Source organism: Salmo trutta, chromosome 31 (genome assembly GCF_901001165.1).
Source record: "Salmo trutta chromosome 31, fSalTru1.1, whole genome shotgun sequence".
NCBI classification, from domain to species: Eukaryota; Metazoa; Chordata; class Actinopteri; order Salmoniformes; family Salmonidae; genus Salmo; species Salmo trutta.
Window position 1 is genome coordinate 32,178,142 of NC_042987.1, and position 18,741 is coordinate 32,196,882.

General features: G+C 43.6%; 1 protein-coding gene across 1 annotated transcript; it reads left to right on the top strand.

The window, feature by feature from the left end:
* Nucleotides 1–4,870: 4,870 nt before the first annotated feature.
* On the top strand, nt 4,871–9,344 carry LOC115169205 (5-methylcytosine rRNA methyltransferase NSUN4-like). Its single transcript, XM_029724686.1, has 3 exons — nt 4,871–4,997; nt 8,270–8,359; nt 9,070–9,344. The coding sequence occupies exons 1-3, from the start codon at nt 4,871–4,873 to the stop codon at nt 9,342–9,344; spliced, it is 492 nt and encodes a 163-aa protein (XP_029580546.1).
* The last annotated feature ends 9,397 nt before the right edge of the window (nt 9,345–18,741 follow it).

Here is an 18,741-nt window from a genome sequence, read left to right on the forward strand (position 1 = left end):
GGGACTTTAATGCAGGGAAACTTAAATCTGTTTTTACCAAATTTCTATCTGCATGTTAAATGTGCAACCAGAGGGAAAAGAACTCTGGACCACCTATATTCCACACACAGAGACATACAAAGCACTCCCTCACCCTCCATTTGGCAAATCTGACCATAATTCTATCTTAATTCCTGCTCACAAGCAAAAATTAAAGCAGGAAGCACCAGTGACTAGATCAATAAAAAAGTGGTCAGATTAAGCAGATATAGTCAACTTCATCAAATCACCTCTGCTTAGTCTAACACAGTGACAACTTAAAGACACCAAAAGCAGTTTAGCACAATCAATGTAAGCTAAATATGATGTGGCTGGCCATGGTTCTGAATTCTGCATGTGTGTGTGTGCGTTCGTGCAAGTAGAAAAACTTGTTGAGTCGCCCTACTTGTAGAGAAATGCCAATGCCATCCTCCTCTCTTTCAGGTTGACGAAACGGTCTAGCATTCTGTCATACATAGTACATGCTTTTAGTTTTTATTGTCCTAGGCTACCTGGCTAAAATGCTTGCTCACTAGCCTAACTTCAATTCATGGGAAACATTAGCTAGTTAACATTAGCCTTCTACATCTAGTTACATATTAAACTTCCATTCTCTCAGGCCAGGGGCACAACAATGTATGAATTAGTGGTTGGATCAGAATCGCCGTTATAATCATTGGCCAAATCCCTATTTCCATCCATGGCTAATTTAGGAAAGGGCCAATTTTAGCTAACTAGCCACCGGAGGAAAACAACACAACAAGATGCAACAATTAAAGTTTTGTCAATGACGTATACTCTCAATGGGATTTGATAGGAGTGACGCCAAAATCCAAGCTGGCTTCCCTTTACACTTTTTTTTTGGTGCGCCCGGACAATTCACAGTTGAGCTCGCTCTGATTAGCGCAATGCTTATTGGCAAAACATTTTATGCTTTTTTGACCAAGGGAGGCCAAATGCTCACTGGCTTCCCTTGCCTTCAATTCTACGGGCGGCAACTATGTCATACTCGTTTGGACCAGACAGCATCAGATGGATGACCTACACGTAGAGCGTGGCTCTGTTTTGCTCGCTTGGATTCTTTCTCCTGAGCGATACATTCAGCCTCTTGCGAATTTAAGGAAAATGATGAAACACAGAGACTTAAAAAAAAAAAAGGTAAAAAATATTATGGACATTTTTCTTGCTCATTTTTTGGGGGAAGCCTGTCTTCCCTTGGCATCTGTGAATACATGCCACTGCGAGGTAATGAGTTTGTTTATAAAGGATCTCCTGCCCTCATCTACAGTCAACCAATCATGTCAATGTGAAGCTATACGGAGCCCTCCGCATTGTTACAGAATTTGAGAGGTGCACATCGATGCGGAACTTAGCTTAATTAGGCCTCGCAATTGCGTGACACCATCCATACGGCGCCTCCGACCACATTTTCGGATCAAGCATAAATTGGCTCTTGCTAGCTAGTTACAAGAGGATGCCATGGTTATCTTCCTCAGTTGTATTCTGTTAACAAACCTTGTATATGTAGAGTTATTCCAGTAAATATTGGGTAAATTTCTGTGGAAATTGTTAAAGGTCATTTTTGTGCATTGGGTATACATTTTAAAGTGAAAAATCTGAGTCAGCATAATTCTGTTACCATGGAAATGCCCCTATACTGAACTCGTGTCACAGGCGGAAAATTGTTTGCCACAGTAATCACTTTTTTTGCACATAAAATAGAAATAAAAAGACAAACATTACAAAGGAAGGGTGAACTTGCCAAAGGACAAAGTTTGATCTTTGTGAAATCCTCGACTTTGGCGATGTCATCTATAAAATAGCCTCCAACACTCTACTCAGCAAATTGGATGCAGTCTATCACAGTGCCAACCGTTTTGTCACCAAAGCCCCATATATCACCCACCACTGCAACCTGTACGCTCTCGTTGGCTGGCCATCGCTTCATACTCGTCGCCAAACCCACTGGCTCCAGGTCATCTACAAGTCTCTGCTAGGTAAAGCCCCACCTTATCTTAGCTCACTGGTCACCATAGCAGCACCAACCCGTAGCACGCGCTCCAGCAGGTATATTTCACTGGTCACCCCCAAAGCCAATTCCTCATTTGGCCTCCTTTCCTTCCAGTTCTCTGCTGCCAATGACTGGAACGAACTGCAAAAATCACTGAAGCTGGAGACCCATACAGTGGGGGGAAAAAGTATTTGATCCCTTGCTGATTTTGTACGTTTGCCCACTGACAAAGAAAGGATCAGTCTATAATTTTAATGGTAGGTTTATTTGAACAGTGAGAGACAGAATAACAACAAAAATATCCAGAAAAACGCATGTCAGAAATGTTATAAATTGATTTGCATTTTAATGAGGGAAATAAGTATTTGACCCCCTCTCAATCAGAAAGATTTTTGGCTCCCAGGTGTCTTTTATACAGGTAACGAGCTGAGATTAGGAGCACACTCTTAAAGGGAGAGCTTCTAACCGCAGCTTGTTACCTGTAAAAAAGACACCTGTCCACAGAAGCAATCAATCAGATTCCAAACTCTCCACCATGGCCAAGACCAAAGAGCTCTCCAAGGATGTCAGGGACAAGATTGTAGACCTACACAAGGCTGGAATGGGCTACAAGACTATCGCCAAGCAGCTTGGTGAGAAGGTGACAACATTTGGTGCGATTATTCGCAAATGGAAGAAACATAAAAAAACTGTCAATATCCCTCGGCCTGGGGCTCCATGCAAGATCTCACCTCGTGGAGTTGCAAGGATCATGAGAACGGTGAGGAATCAGCCCAGAACTACACGGGAGGATCTTGTCAATGATCTCAAGGCAGCTGGGACCATAGTCACCAAGAAAACAATTGGTAACACACTACGCCGTGAAGGACTGAAATCCTGCAGCGCCCGCAAGGTCCCCCTGCTCAAGAAAGCACATATACATCCCCATCTGAAGTTTGCCAATGAACATCTGAATGACTCAGAGGACAACTGGTGAAAGTGTTGTGATCAGATGAGACCAAAATGGAGCTCTTTGACATCAACTCAACTCGCCGTGTTTGGAGGAGGAGGAATGCTGCCTATGACCCCAAGAACACCATCTCCACCGTCAAACATGGAGGTGGAAACATTATGCTTTGGCGGTGTTTTTCTGCTAAGGGGACAGGACAACTTCACCGCATCAAAGGGACGATGGACGGGGCCATGTACCGTCAAATCTTTGGTGAGAACCTCCTTCCCTCAGCCAGGGTATTGAAAATGGGTCGTGGATGGGTATTCCAGCATGACAATGACCCAAAACACATGTCCAAGGCAACAAAGGAGTGGCTCAAGAAGAAGCACATTAAGGTCCGGGAGTGGCCTAGCCAGTCTCCAGACCTTAATCCCATAGAAAATCTGTGGATGGAGCTGAAGGTTCGAGTTGCCAAACGTCAGCCTCGAAACCTTAATAATTTGGAGAATATCTGCAAAGAGGAGTGGGACAAAATCCCTCCTAAGATGTGTGCAAACCTGGTGGCCAACTACAAGAAATGTCTGACCTCTGTGATTGCCAACAAGGGTTTTGCCACCAAGTACTAAGTCATGTTTTGCAGAGGGGTCAAATACTTATTTCCCTCATTAAAATGCAAATAATTTTATAACATTTTTTACACGTTTTTCTGGATTTTTTTGTTGTTATTCTGTCTCTCACTGTTCAAATAAACCTACCATTAAAATTATAGACTGATAATTTCTTTGTAAGTGGGCAAACGGACAAAATCAGCAGGGGATCAAATACTTTCCCCCCCACTGTATCTCCCTCACTAGCTTTAAGCACCAGCTGTCAGAGCAGCTCACAGATCACTGCACCTGTACATAGCACATCTGTAAACAGCCCATCCAACTACCTCATCCCCATACTGTATTTATTTATCTATCTATCATGCTCCTTTGCACCCGTGTCTCTACTTGCACATTCATCTTCTGCACATCTACCATTCCAGTGTCTAATTGCTATATTGTAATTACTTCGCCACTATGGTCTATTAATTGCCTTACCTCCCTTATCTTACCTCATTTGCACTCACTGTATGTAGATTTTTCTTTTTTCTACTGTGTTATTGACTGTATGTTTGTTTATTTCATGTGTAACTCTGTGTTGTTGTATGTGTCGGACTGCTGTGCTTTATCTTGGCCAGGTCGCAGTTGTAAATGAGAACTTGTTCTCAACTAGCCTACCTGGTTAAATAAAGGTGAAATAAAAAATGTAAAAAAAAAAAATGTGACTCCCTAGTTATGGTTGATTTGCCGCACATTTACATTTACGTCATTTAGCAGACGCTCTTATCCAGAGCGACTTACAAATTGGTGCATTCACCTTATGATATCCAGTGGAACAACCACTTTACAATAGTACATCTATAACCTGGGCAGAAGGTGCACTCAGGGCTTGTGTTGCATCGTGGATCATTCAGAAATATTTTTCCCCGAATTCAAATAGTTCCAAATTGGTTCCTAGTCTCTCCCCCCAGCACTCATGCAGATCTAAAATAGATACATATTGCATAGGCTGTGTTTACACATACAGCCCAATTCTGATATTTTTTTCCACTAATTGTTCTTTTGACCAATTACATCGGATCTTTTCACATTATATCTTTTTCAGAACTAATCTGATTGGAACAAAAAGGTGAAAAAAAGATCAGAATGGGCTGCCTTTCTGAACACAGCCCATAGAACCTTAGCATTGATTGGTAAATCATGTACCTTACCTAATTGGCTGGGTGGAAATCCCCCCCCCCAAAAAAAAATTACGGAGCATAAAACAAACACTTCAATAACTCCATGTACTCAACGCCTCCAAATCTTTTGTAATCTTTCAACATGCCGTCATCGCAGACCTGCATTCCCAGGGATGAAGAGACTTTGTCAGACAGCCAGTTGGAGAAGGAGCTTTGGAGAGACTGCAGGCGGCTTGATTTCCTTCCCACGACAACCCTTCATCACTCAAGTCTGTTGGTGCCAGTCAAGATATGGCTCCTCCTCACCCCAGCACCAATATCAAGTGCCCCCCCCCCCCCAGTGAAGACATCTCCAGATTCCATCCTTCCAGGTGAGATTTGCAACACTTCTGTTACAGACACGAGAAGAAAATGATGAAATCTGGGCTTCAGTCTGTTTCATCAGCACAATTTACTGTAGCTACGTATCTCCTGTATTGTGATATTATTTGATGCCAATCTGTATGGTTCTAAGTGCCCTCCAAGCTCATCACTAAGCTCAGGGCCCTGGGTCTGAACCCCTCCCTGTGCAACTGGGTCCTGGCAGGCAGACCCTAGGTCGTGAAGGTAGGCAACAACACCTCCGCCACACTGATCCTCAACATGGGGGCCCCACAAGGGTGCGTGAACAGCACCCTCCTGTACTCCCTGTTCACCCACGATTGCATTGCCCCAACTCAATCATCAAGTTTGCTGACTACACAAAAGTGGTAGGCCTGATTACCAACAATGACGAGACAGTCTACAGGGAGGATGTGAGGGCCCTGGTGACAGTGGCGCCGTATGGGGGGGGGGGGGAGTTAGGACTATTCTAAGGGCCTGTGACTGACATGGGCCCCAAAATATTATTAGAACATTATGTAAAAAATATCTAAATTAAATAATTAACCTATCATCATTAATATAATATTTTATTTACATAGTGCTAATAAAACTAACGGTTTATTTTTCTTTTCTTGCTTTTGGCAAAAAGTAAACATCCAGAGAGCCTCTGATTCCTTGATGAGACCTCAAGTCAGGACAGCGCAGCAACGGTGTTTGGAACAGAGTGTTTTTACTGCTATGGACATCATAAGTGACTTGGACACGAGGTTCCACACCACTGTAAAAATTGTAGAATGATTTTCTGCTGTTCTGAAAGTTGGGCAGATTAGTGAGGATGAAGTCCCTTCTGTGTGCCAACCACTGATCATGAAGTATTCCAGAGATCAGAGATCTTACACCTGAGTTTCAACATGAAGTAAGACACCTGAACACTGTATTTGCTGCCACTTTCCCCCCCAACTTGTCCCCTCTTGGTCTCCTGAATGCAATTTGTAAGATGCAGCTGCAAAGCATTTTTGAAGAAGTGTGCATTGCTTTATGTATATTTTGCACACTGCCTGTGACTGTTGCTGGTGGTGAGAGAGCTTTCAGTAAGCTAAAACTGAAAAACTATTTGAGGTCCACTGTGTCCCAGGACAGGCTTTGCAGTCTTGCCATGCTGTCCAGTGAAAGTCAGTTAGCTAGAAGGCTGGACTTCGAATACTTGATCAGTGATATTTCTAGCAAGAAGGCTTGGCGCTGGGCTCTTGGTGAGTAAGTCTGAGCAAGGGCCAGTGATAACTGTTAAATGGCATGGCTATGGATATTGGATCACTACACACATGATGCCCACAGGCTGAGAACAAGACTGAGAACAGACTGAGAACAAGATATATCTCAAAGTAATGGCTAGATTGCCATAAAATTTGTTGTGCACAATCAAGACCCCAAGTGGAAGAAACCTATTGATTTGGTGACCTCTTGACCTTTCCTCTAGCGCCACCATCAGGCCTTTTCATTTCCATTTTTACAGCTGCTTATTTTCTAGTTTGTATGTATACTTAGTTCAAAAATCTGCTGCTGATTTTATTATTTGGTTGTTATATCATTCTATAGATGATAATGTTCATTTATTTTAATTGAAGAGGTTAATGTATATTTAAGTTATATTTATTTTAAGTTATTCATTAATGTTAAGAGAATTTTCGATTCAAGAATTTTAGCATTAAAATGACATTTTACTGTAAAATATGACCTTTAGTACATTTCTTATAGAGGGTATCAGTCTTGCATCAAATAGTGAATTCCTCTGTATGCAGAATGTTGCATGCATGTCTGCACAGTGTTATATTTTCACAGCTCACTGTCAGTAAATATCGTACAGTAAATATTGAACTACAAGAGAGTTGCAAGCCTGCAAAGGTAGAGTTATTTAAAGCTTTGAATGGGTTGATTGGGTTCTGGAGGTGTGTAGTTACAGCAAATGCGCTGGGTTGGTGTGGCCTGTGGTGGTGGGGCCCAATGTGATATCTTTTCATGGGGCCCAAAATCCCTGGCGGAACCCCTGCCTGGTGGAGTGATGCCAGGAAAACAGCCTCTCCCTCAACGTCAACAACACGAAGGAGCTGATTGTGGACAACAGGAGAAGGCAGAGAGAGCACGCCCCCATTTACATCAACGGAGGGTCAAAAGCTTCAAGTTTCTCGCCGTGCACATCACTGACGAACTGAAATGGTCCCTTCAAACACAGTGTGGAGAAGCCGCAACAGTGCCTCTTCAACCTCAGGCTGCAACCATAGGGCTCTCCAGAGGGTGGTGCGTTCAGCACAACGCCTCATTAGGGGCACACCTTGCCTGCCCTCCAGGACATCTGCAGCACCCAGTGTCGCAGGAAAGACAAGAAGATCAAGGATCTAAAGCCAACATAGCCATGGCCATAAGACTCCTCACCCCTCTACCGTCTAGAACTGGGATGGGCAACTGCCGACAATTTTATTTTGTGTGGAACACAGTTGGCTTCTCAACTTACTGTTAGAATAATATAATTTTAAAAATTGTGCTAATTGACTGCTGAAGCACAACCAGATGTCCATCATGATGACTTCCGTTTTTTTGTGGGCCCCACCCCCATCAAAGTTGCCCATTCTTAATCTAGGAGGAGACAGTAGAAGTGCATCAAAGCTCGGACAGACTAAGAAACAGCTTCTATCTCCAAGCCATCAGACTGTTACCACTAGCCGGCCTCCGCCCAGTACCCTGCTCTGAACCTAAGTCACTAGCCGGTTACCACCCGGTACTCTACCCTGCACTTTAGACTGCTTTGCACTATATGCATAGTCATTGAACACTGGTCACTTTTATGTTTACATAATGTTTTACCCACTTTTTTTCAAGGCACACTTAACCATCATGGCTACCACAGCATTCTGCGATACGCCATCCCATCAGCTTTGTGCTTAGTGAGACTATCATTTGTTTTTTCAACAGGACAATGACCCAACACACCTCCAAGCTGTGTAAGCTGCTTTTTGACCAAGAAAGAGAGTGATGGAGTGCTGCATCAGATGACCTGGCCTCCATAATCACCCGTATTCAACCCAATTGAGATGGTTTGGGATGAGTTGGACCGCAGAGTGAATGAAAAGCAGCCAACAAGTGCTCAGCATATGTGGTAACTCCTTCAAGACTGTAGGAAAAGCATTCCAGGTGAAGCTGGTGGAGAACAACATCTTCAAGAGGGCCAGGACGAAGGGGAGGCTGCCTCTGCTGCAGACAGAACTCCTCCTGTAAGTGTTAGGAGTTATCTGTTGTTATGATGTTATCTTTAAAATAAATTAAATTTGCAATATCTTCTGGGATTTTTCCTAATTTCTAAATATGTTTATGATTGTATTTATGTATAGTGCCTTCAGAAAGTATTCACACCCCTTGACTTTTCCACATTTCGTTGTGTTACAGTCTGAATTTTGATTTAAATCGTCTTGAAAATCTATGCCAAGACGTGAAAATGGCTGTCTAGTAATGATCAACAATCAAATTAACAGAGCTTGAAGAATTTAAAAAAGGGTAATGGGCAAATATTGTACAACCCAGTCATGCAATTCTCTTAGAGGCTTACCCAGAAAGACTCACAGCAAAGGTGATTCTAACATGTATTGTCTGGGGATTGAATACTTATCTAATCAAGATATATTTGTGTTTTATTTTTCATAAATCTTTAAAAAATGTTAGAATTTTTCTTTCACTTTGACATTAGTATTTTTATATTATGTAAAAATGTTTTTTGACAAATCAATTTTCATCCGAATTTGTAACAACAATATGTGAATACTTTCTGAAGAGACTATCTTTTAATGTTATCTACAGTATGTATGGTCTAACTGTAAGTCACTCTGGGTAAGAGTGTGCTAAAATGTATGGTAGTTTTGTATCTCAGCAATCCTATTTTGATATTTGATAATACTTGATCACATATCTCTCTCCCTGATCCTCTTCCACCTGGTATCAAGGCAGTTCGTCCAGGGGTAGAGGTCGTCTACTCCACCTGCTCCCTGTCCCAGCTGCAGAACCAGTGCATGGTGGAGCAGGCCATGCACCTGGCCCGGGAGGAACATGGCATCAGCCTGCAGGTAGCCGACCTTCGACTCCTCACACGCCTATTTAAGGACACCTTCCAATTGGCCCCAGACCTCCACCTGGGACAGCTGGTCCTGCCCCACCTCACCACTAACTTTGGGCCCATCTACATGTGCAAGCTGCAGAGGTTGAACTAGAACTGATGGACATGGATTCACTTCAGTACAACCTTATTGATCCCTTCAGGAGCGACATGATTTAACCAGACATGTCTCATAGACTTTTCGTATTCATGTGTTCATGTGTTCATGTGAATCACCACAACGTAAAAACATTGATTAAAAGATTATATACTGCTCAAAAAAATAAAGGGAACACTTAAACAACACATCCTAGATCTGAATGAAAGAAATAATCTTATTAAATACTTTTTTCTTTCCATAGTTGAATGTGCTGACAACAAAATCACACAAAAATAATCAATGGAAATCCAATTTATCAACCCATGGAGGTCTGGATTTGGAGTCACACTCAAAATTAAAGTGGAAAACCACACTACAGGCTGATCCAACTTTGATGTAATGTCCTTAAAACAAGTCAAAATGAGGCTCAGTAGTGTGTGTGGCCTCCACGTGCCTGTATGACCTCCCTACAACGCCTGGGCATGCTCCTGATGAGGTGGCGGATGGTCTCCTGAGGGATCTCCTCCCAGACCTGGACTAAAGCATCCGCCAACTCCTGGACAGTCTGTGGTGCAACGTGGCGTTGGTGGATGGAGCGAGACATGATGTCCCAGATGTGCTCAATTGGATTCAGGTCTGGGGAACGGGCGGGCCAGTCCATAGCATCAATGCCTTCCTCTTGCAGGAACTGCTGACACACTCCAGCCACATGAGGTCTAGCATTGTCTTGCATTAGGAGGAACCCAGGGCCAACCGCACCAGCATATGGTCTCACAAGGGGTCTGAGGATCTCATCTCGGTACCTAATGGCAGTCAGGCTACCTCTGGCGAGCACATTGAGGGCTGTGCGGCCCCCCCAAAGAAATGCTACCCCACACCATGACCGACCCACCACCAAACCGGTCATGCTGGAGGATGTTGCAGGCAGCAGAACGTTCTCCACGGCGTCTCCAGACTCTGTCACGTCTGTCACGTGCTCAGTGTGAACCTGCATTCATCTGTGAAGAGCACAGGGCACCAGTGGCGAATTTGCCAATCTTGGTGTTCTCTGGCAAATGCCAAACGTCCTACACGGTGTTGGGCTGTAAGCACAACCCCCACCTGTGGACGTCGGGCCCTCATACCACCCTCATGGAGTCTGTTTCTGACCGTTTGAGCAGAAACATGTACATTTGTGGCCTGCTGGAGGTCATTTTGCAGGGCTCTGGCAGTGCTTCTCCTGCTCCTCCTTGCACAAAGGCTGAGGTAGCGGTCCTGCTGCTGGGTTGTTGCCCTCCTACGGCCTCCTCCACGTCTCCTGATGTACTGGCCTGTCTCCTGGTAGCGCCTCCATGCTCTGGACACTACGCTGACAGACACAGCAAACCTTCTTGCCACAGCTCACATTGATGTGCCATCCTGGATGAGCTGCACTACCTGAGCCACTTGTGTGGGTTGTAGACTCCGTCTCATGCTACCACTAGAGTGAAAGCACCGCCAGCATTCAAAAGTGACCAAAACATCAGCCAAGAAGCATAGGAACTGAGAAGTGGTCTGTGGTCCCCACCTGCAGAACCACTCCTTTATTGGGGGTGTCTTGCTAATTGCCTATAATTTCCACCTGTTGTCTATTCCATTTGCACAACAGCATGTGCAATTTATTGTCAATTAGTGCTGCTTCCTAAGTGGACAGTTTGATTTCACAGAAGTGTGATTGACTTGGAGTTACATTGTGTTGTTTAAGTGTTTGTTGGCATGTGGACTAATATGTTGTTGAGTTGTGTTCTTACACTGGTACAGTCATGCCCTATGAGAGATGTATGACTGCGCATATGCGAAAATAAATAAAGTGCATTTTCCCCCGTTCTGGTTAAAACACCAATGATGAACATGTGTGTTTATTCCTCCGTTAAGTAAACCGGTATTCCTGTCCTGAAGATGTCAGCACCAACAGGTTATGGGCCCAGGAGGGAACATGGAAGCCGATGGAATAGATTATATTTCGACGGAGATGAAAAAAACTATGAGTTATGGGAGACAAAGTTTTTGGGGCACTTGCGTTTGCTTGGGCTAAAGGCCGCCATATTGAGCGTGGATGAAGATGAAGAAGACAGAGAGAAAAATGAAGAAGCCTACGCCGAATTGATACAGGTTTTGGATGATAAAAGTCTTTCCCTGATAATGAGAGAAGCAGCAGATGATGGGAGAAAAGCGTTGAAGATATTGAGGGAACATTATGCAGGTAAAGGGAAGCCACGTGTGATTAGCCTCTACACTGAACTAACTTCTCTTCAGAAGCCGCTGACGAAAGTGTTACGGACTATATCATTCGTGCTGAGACGGCTATTACAGCACTGAGAAATGCTGAAGAGACTTTAAGTGACGGGCTGTTGATTGCAATGATTCTGAAAGGTTTGCCCGAATCATTTAAGCCGTTTGCCATCCACATAACGCAGAGTGACGAGCCGACAACTTTTGGCGAGTTCAAAACCAAGTTGAGGAGCTATGAAAGCACCGAGAAGTTTAGCGCCATTTCCACTGACGACAACGTGATGAAGGCAAGTAACATTAAAGTTAGCTGGCCAAGAGGGAGAGAAAGGGACCGAGATAACCTGCTTCAACTGTGGCCAGAAAGGGCACAGGGCCCGGGAATGTACCGTTACTGGAGAGCGCAAAGAACGGAGACAGTGGTGTAGTTTTTGCAAGAGTTCCACTCATACTGACGCAAATTGCAGACGAAAAAGAAGAGACAATGTGAAACAAGCAACAGATGCTGAATGCCACACATTTGCATTCAGAATAAGTGACTGTCAGGTTAGTGGACTGAAACAGAAAGGGCTGATGGTTGATACGGGAGCAACGTCACATATAGTCACGGACATCGGGAAGTTTAAGGAGTTTGACGAGACTTTCAAACCGGAAAAACATTCCATGGAGCTGGCTGACGGAACAAGAACGAATGGTGTCGCGGAGAGGAGAGGTGCAGCGGAGGTTTACCTGAGAGACAACACGGGTCGTCGGGTAAAAACAACGCTGACGAAGGCGCTGTACGTGCCGTCGTTTCCACAGGACATTTTCTCTGTTAAAGCAGCGACAGCCAACGGAGCTTCAGTCAACTTTCGACAGGGGTGTAACAAGCTCATCCACAAGAACGGTACCACTTTTGACATCGAGGAGTACGATAGACTTTACTATCTTAACACTGTAAGTGATGAAAATGATGATGGATGTCATGGGTGCTATGATATTCACACATGGCACAAAATTCTTGGCCACTGTAATTTTGAGGATGTGTCAAAGTTAGAAAATGTGACAGAGGGAATGAAAATCACAGGTAAGATTGACAAATCTACCCTCAACTGTGAAATCTGCACTCAGGGAAAATTTGTTCAGAGCAGAAATAGAGAGCCTGATGAAAAGGCAAAAGCGGCTCTTGAGCTTGTGCACACTGATTTGGCTGGCCCTATTGAGCCAGAGGCGAAAGATGGGTTCAGATATACTCTAGCATTTACGGATGATTATTCAGGGGCAGTTTTTGTGTATTTCCTAAAAGCAAAGAGTGATACTGTAAAAGCTACTGAGAAGTTTATTGCTGATGTGGCCCCTTATGGGAAAATAAAGTGTGTCAGGTCAGATAATGGCACAGAGTTCACAGCCAAAGAGTTCCAGTCACTGCTCAGTAAGAACGCCATAAGACATGAAACTTCAGCACCTTACTCACCCCATCAAAATGGGACCGCTGAGAGAAATTGGAGAACACTGTTCGAAATGGCAAGATGCATGCTACTTGAAAGCAACCTACCAAAGAACTTGTGGACATATGCTGTAATGACTGCTGCAGTATTTCGCAATAGGTGTTACAATAAGCGTGTAGGACAGACTCCACACTACATGTTTACTGGGAGAAAGCCTGATCTTTCAAAGATGAAAGAATTTGGATCTGTTTGCTATGCATATAGACAGAACAAGAAAAAGTTAGACTCAAGATGTGAAAAGGGTATTTTTGTCGGGTATGATAAAAATAGTCCAGCATACCTAGTCTCCTACCCAGACACTGGGAAAGTTCTTAAAAACAGATTAGTGAAGTGTGTTACAAAAGGTGTAGTCAAACACCAAACTCAGACAGATTTGGAAATCACTGATGATCTTCATGGGGAGAGATTTGAAAACCCCATGCCGAAAGCCAAGATCAAAACTCAGAAGAGACACAAGATGTGCAAATTGAGACTTCAGATGGTCAGAGTCCACGCTATCCAGACAGAGCGAGGAAGAAACCCCAGTACTTAAAAGACTATGAGTGTAAAGTGAAATGTGATGACCAGATACCACCTAGTGTTGACTACTGCTACAGAGTAATGTGCAATGCACCACAAACCTTCAAAGAAGCAATGATTTCACCATAATCAGAGATTTGGGCTACTGCTATGAAGGAGGAGATGGATTCCCTTAGGGAAAATGATACATTCACATTAACCACACTGCCAGCGGGTAAAAATGCAGTGGGGGGCAGGTGGGTCTATGCAGTCAAAAACAATTCAGATGAGACTGAGACATACAAGGCAAGATATGTTGCAAAGGGGTATAGTCAAGTGGCAGGAATAGACTATAAGGATACTTTTTCTCCAACTGCAAATATGACATCAGTACGCTCTTTGATGCAGCTAGCAGCTCAGTATGACTTAGAGTTACATCAGATGGATGTCAAAACAGCATATCTACATGCTCCTATTGACTGTGAAGTGTACATGGAGCAACCAGAGGGTTTTGAAGTCAGGTCAGATACAGGTGAGCAACTAGTCTGCAAACTGAACAAGTCACTGTACGGCCTGAAACAGTCAGGAAGGAACTGGAACAAAATGTTGCAAGATCACCTTAGTGAAAATGGTTTTACACAGAACCCAGTATGTCGTCAGAGATGTAAACATGTCGACATCAGATATCATTTCATTCGATCTGCACTCAGTGATGGTAAAATAAGTATTGAATATTGTCCAACGGCAGACATGGCTGCAGATGTTTTGACTAAACCTGTAACGAAGTTCAAAAATGAAAAATTCTTGGGTTACATGTTTGGAATATAAACTGACATTTGTGAGATGAATAACTGTAAGCTAAATGTGTTGATAAAGTTAGGTTGAATACGACTTGTACAGTATAAGAGCAAGTGGGGGTGTTGGCATGTGGACTAATATGTTGTTGAGTTGTGTTCTTACACTGGTACAGTCATGCCCTATGAGAGATGTATGACTGCGCATGTGCGAAAATAAATAAAGTGCATTTTCCCCCGTTCTGGTTAAAACACCAATGATGAACATGTGTGTTTATTCCTCCTTTAAGTAAACCGGTATTCCTGTCCTGAAGATGTCAGCACCAACAGTGTTCCCTTTATTTTGTTGAGCAGTGTATAATATACTACTGTTTTAACAGTAATTTTTCAATGGATTTATGCATTTGTATGCAGTGCTATCTTTAGCCTCTAGGTGTCAGTATTAGACAATTATACAAGTCAGACCTCTCTTAATTAAAAATATGGCTCGAAGTTACTAGACCCATAGATTAGCTTTAAATTATTTTGAGGATAAACTCAACCTACACTGGAAACATTGCCCTGTCAAATAAACAGAATGTTTATTTGTTTATAGATCATTATGCCCAGTCACTGAGGTTGAAATAAACCAATTCAAGTCTGATTGATGTGGTCCCATAGTGACCGTCACAATTTTATTATTTTCTGATGTCGTTGGAACTCTTTCTTTTAAATGCAATACCATCATGACTTTCATTCAGATTCTAAACATTTTCATAATGAACACTCAAATAATCATTGTCATATTTGGCTCTCTGAGAATCTCTAGGCCTGTCGTTACAACGGTTGCATTTTTTCAAAGTACTGTTTAATGCCACTTAAAGGCAGCCTACAATGTCTTTTTTCTCAGATCTACGTGAATGCAAGGGTATAGTACCTCTCCTCCCATCACACCACTGATGACCCTCTCTGTTGTTGTACCAACTGGGCAATGCAGCATGAAAGCGGTGTGGACGCGGCTAACGAGCGGGAGCCGCCGAGTGTCATCGACTTCGCGCTGCTATTAAGCGGCGCCCCTGTCGCCACCAAGGGAGAAGAGATGCTGTTTGCTCGGCGTCTCCCAGATGAACATTAAGGACGAAAGAGAGATGCTAAAATGGTATGTCTCACCTCGTTTTCCCCTTGGTCTTTTTATTCCACAGATGAGTGCAGATAATTTCACTGTGTGATTGTGAGTGATTACTGTATTAGCATGAAAACAGAGGATGTTTCTGCAAATGCAAAGGGAATTAATAACACATGAAAACTATTTCTGTATTGACTGCTTCAGTCGGCGGGCCCAGGACACCGCGGCCGCATCTTGTGATTACCTAAAGGTATTGTAAATATGTTACATACATTTACATGTTTTAACGCTCAGGAGACGAGAGACTATTAGGAATGACTTACTCCTCTCTTCTCTTTGTATTAGGTTGTTCCTTATTGAATTAGCCAATGGTATTCCTTTGCTGTAGGCCTAGGTATGGGAGAGGTGAATTATATCAGTAGGATGTGTGAGTCTGGTCTGTTTAGGAGAGGGAGGGAGGAAGGGAGAAAGGGATAGAGGGAGGGAGCAGATGAGGAAGATTGAGAGTAAGCCAAGATAAGCGAATGAGTGTAGTGGGACTTTTGTGTGACCTTACAAGATGGTCCATTTATGTTGTGGTGTGATATCAGCATACGACGTAATAGCAGTTTGGGCTGAACGAGCAGAAGCCTTTGAGACATAGGCCTACTGTGTTGGTGACTAAATACACAGCTATGTTTACTCCCTTTTAGTTTATACAACCATCAGAAGGGATGTCAGGACAAAAGGCAACCCCCTGAACGGTTATGATAGATATGTGATCCTGCCCCAAGGCCTATGTGTTCATATAGGAACTTCTGCTGGGTGTTAAGGCCCACAGGCGAGGATCAGACGGCTGGCCCAGTCCGCTGTGAGTGAGAGGATCTCACCAGTGGGGGTCTTTGTCCCAGACACACTGTGAAGAGTGGGCCCAGCAGGAAACCAACCCGCCACAGGGCTCAAACACGACACAGCATGGCCTCCCGATCAGCGCTACACTATTTCAGTGGCTTTGAAAACTTTATTAGGTATCAACTGACTTGACATAGGCTCTACAGTAAATGGTGTTACATTGACAAAACTTGGGATGGGCTGGTGAGGCTTCCTAATACTGCTCTGTACTTCTAAATGTTTTACAAACATTTTGGTCATCAACTGACTTTACATAAACAAATAGTAAACAAACTTGGGATGTAAAATCATCTCAACATAGTATGGAATATTGTGATGTGTAACTATTCGTGCCTGGCACAGTGTCTCAACCAGGCCAGGGACAGGCGATGCACTGCTCCCAACTCACATTGCTGTTTTCTTTTCTTCCTCTAAGAGGATTATCCTTGAGGAGATGGCAGGCTGAGTGTTTAAAATGGCCAACAATAGAATGGGAGATGAAGTGGAACTAAAGAAGAGTGTCAACCACCTGTTGTCCTCTTGTGGCCAGGACTCCTCCCCTTTGTCCTCTTCTGGCCAGGACTCCTCCCCTTTGTCCTCTTCTGGCCATCACTCCTCCCCTTTGTCCTCTTGTGGCCAGGACTCCTCCCCTTTGTCCTCTTCTGGCCATCACTCCTCCCCTTTGTCCTCTTCTGGCCAGGACTCCTCCCCTTTGTCCTCTTGTGGCCAGGACTCCTCCCCTTTGTCCTCTTGTGGCCAGGACTCCTCCCCTTTGTCCTCTTCTGGCCAGGACTCCTCCCCTTTGTCCTCTGTATCCTTTTCCTTTCTTTTTATCCAGAACTATTTCTTTTTTTCAACAAAAATGTAGAACAACAATACATTTATTCGGAGCATGGTCTTGCATGCAATTTGAAATAGTACAAGGATTGGTAGTCTTCAAACTTTCAATACTTCAATGTTTAAAAGCCTGTTGAACATCAGAAGTGTATGTGTGTCACTAAGCTCCCGGTGGTTTCCAGGAGCATTTTAATGTGTATCTGGGCAATGTGCTATTAGAGGGATTTCCCTGGGTTGACAGCTCGGAGAATATGTGGCGAAATTGCGATGCCAGCGGGCTAAAAGAATGCTGGAAACAGGATTCAAATCATATTCTAGCAGAGCCTGTTACACCTCAATGGGCCGGGTTTCTTACGGTGGCTCTTTTCATTCTTGGCAGGGTTAAAACCTTTAACCATGGAGGCGGGAGAGAAAAAAACCTTGATTGAATGGTACACTGTGATTTTTGTGCAGGAGGGCTCCAGACGAATTAAAAGATCAGGGTGCATCTTTCCTCACAACGTTTTGGACAAACATCTCTTGTCCTGAGAGTTCAGCAATCTGCAAGTTCAGCTACATCTACACTACAGTATGCCCACATCGTCAGGTTTATCTTTTGGGATTTGACCCTCCTTTAGGGCTCCAGATTCAGATCTTTACCTAGTGAAGCAGTATTTGGCTAGATAAGTGTCATGTTCTTACTGATTTATCTCAACTAAATGATCCGGTGAGGTATACAGGTATAGAGGCTTATTCCAGTTAGCTTGATGTCGAGAGAGTTTTTGGGGATTGGGAGGTGGGATATTTGGCCGTTGTGCAGACTTTCCTCTGAATCATATAGAGAAGAGCACCTTATCCTGCATCAAGGCTGAACACGCTTGACCCTGCGGCATTACAATCTACACTACATCAGTCCCCGTTGGGCCCTCAGGCACTGGTGTGTGTATCTGTGTGTCCCTACATTGATGTGTTTGGGGGTTGGATAAAGACCACTTGGTAGTGTTGTCATAGTTTGCTGGTTCAAAATCCCAGGGGAAAATTGCTACTCGGAATAACAAGGACATTCAGCTTTACATATCGAGAGGCATATCTGTGTTATAGCAAGGATGCCCTTTAAATAGGACACCTACACTGTAATAAAATACAGCAAGGTTGAGGTAAGTTGTTACATTCACATGAACACTATGCTAATCTGGGTTGTTATCCCATGTAATCTGCTTTTGAGGAAGTGTTTATCCATAACAGATTGCATTTTTTTTGTATTTACACCGTTAGGGAGGATATATCTAACGAGGACAAATCAATTAGCAGTTGAACAATGTCACAGCCAGGCAATCAACATGCAGTTTAGTGGGCAGAGCAAGGAGGCAGTTAACATGATGTTGGTGGGGATTGCAGCGATCCTAACCTAGAACGCTATCAGAGGGGGGAAGGTGTGTGTGTGTGTGAGAGAGGGGGGGGTCTTGTGCATTTTGACAAACCACGCTGTTTAAGATATAATAGCGGCATAATCACCGCCCCGGGCCGCCATTCTTCAGGATAATAGGCTGCTTATTCATCGGGGATGGCTTATGTCCCCTGTGCTTTTTATTTCT

Bases quoted from the DNA above. Each gene is read 5' to 3' on its own strand.
- LOC115169205 (XM_029724686.1), top strand. From the start codon at position 4,871: ATGCCGTCATCGCAGACCTGCATTCCCAGGGATGAAGAGACTTTGTCA. The intron at 4,998-8,269 runs GTCTGTTGGTGC...CTGTAGGAAAAG, and splicing joins GACAACCCTTCATCACTCAA to CATTCCAGGTGAAGCTGGTG. The intron at 8,360-9,069 runs AAGTGTTAGGAG...ATCCTCTTCCAC, and splicing joins GCAGACAGAACTCCTCCTGT to CTGGTATCAAGGCAGTTCGT.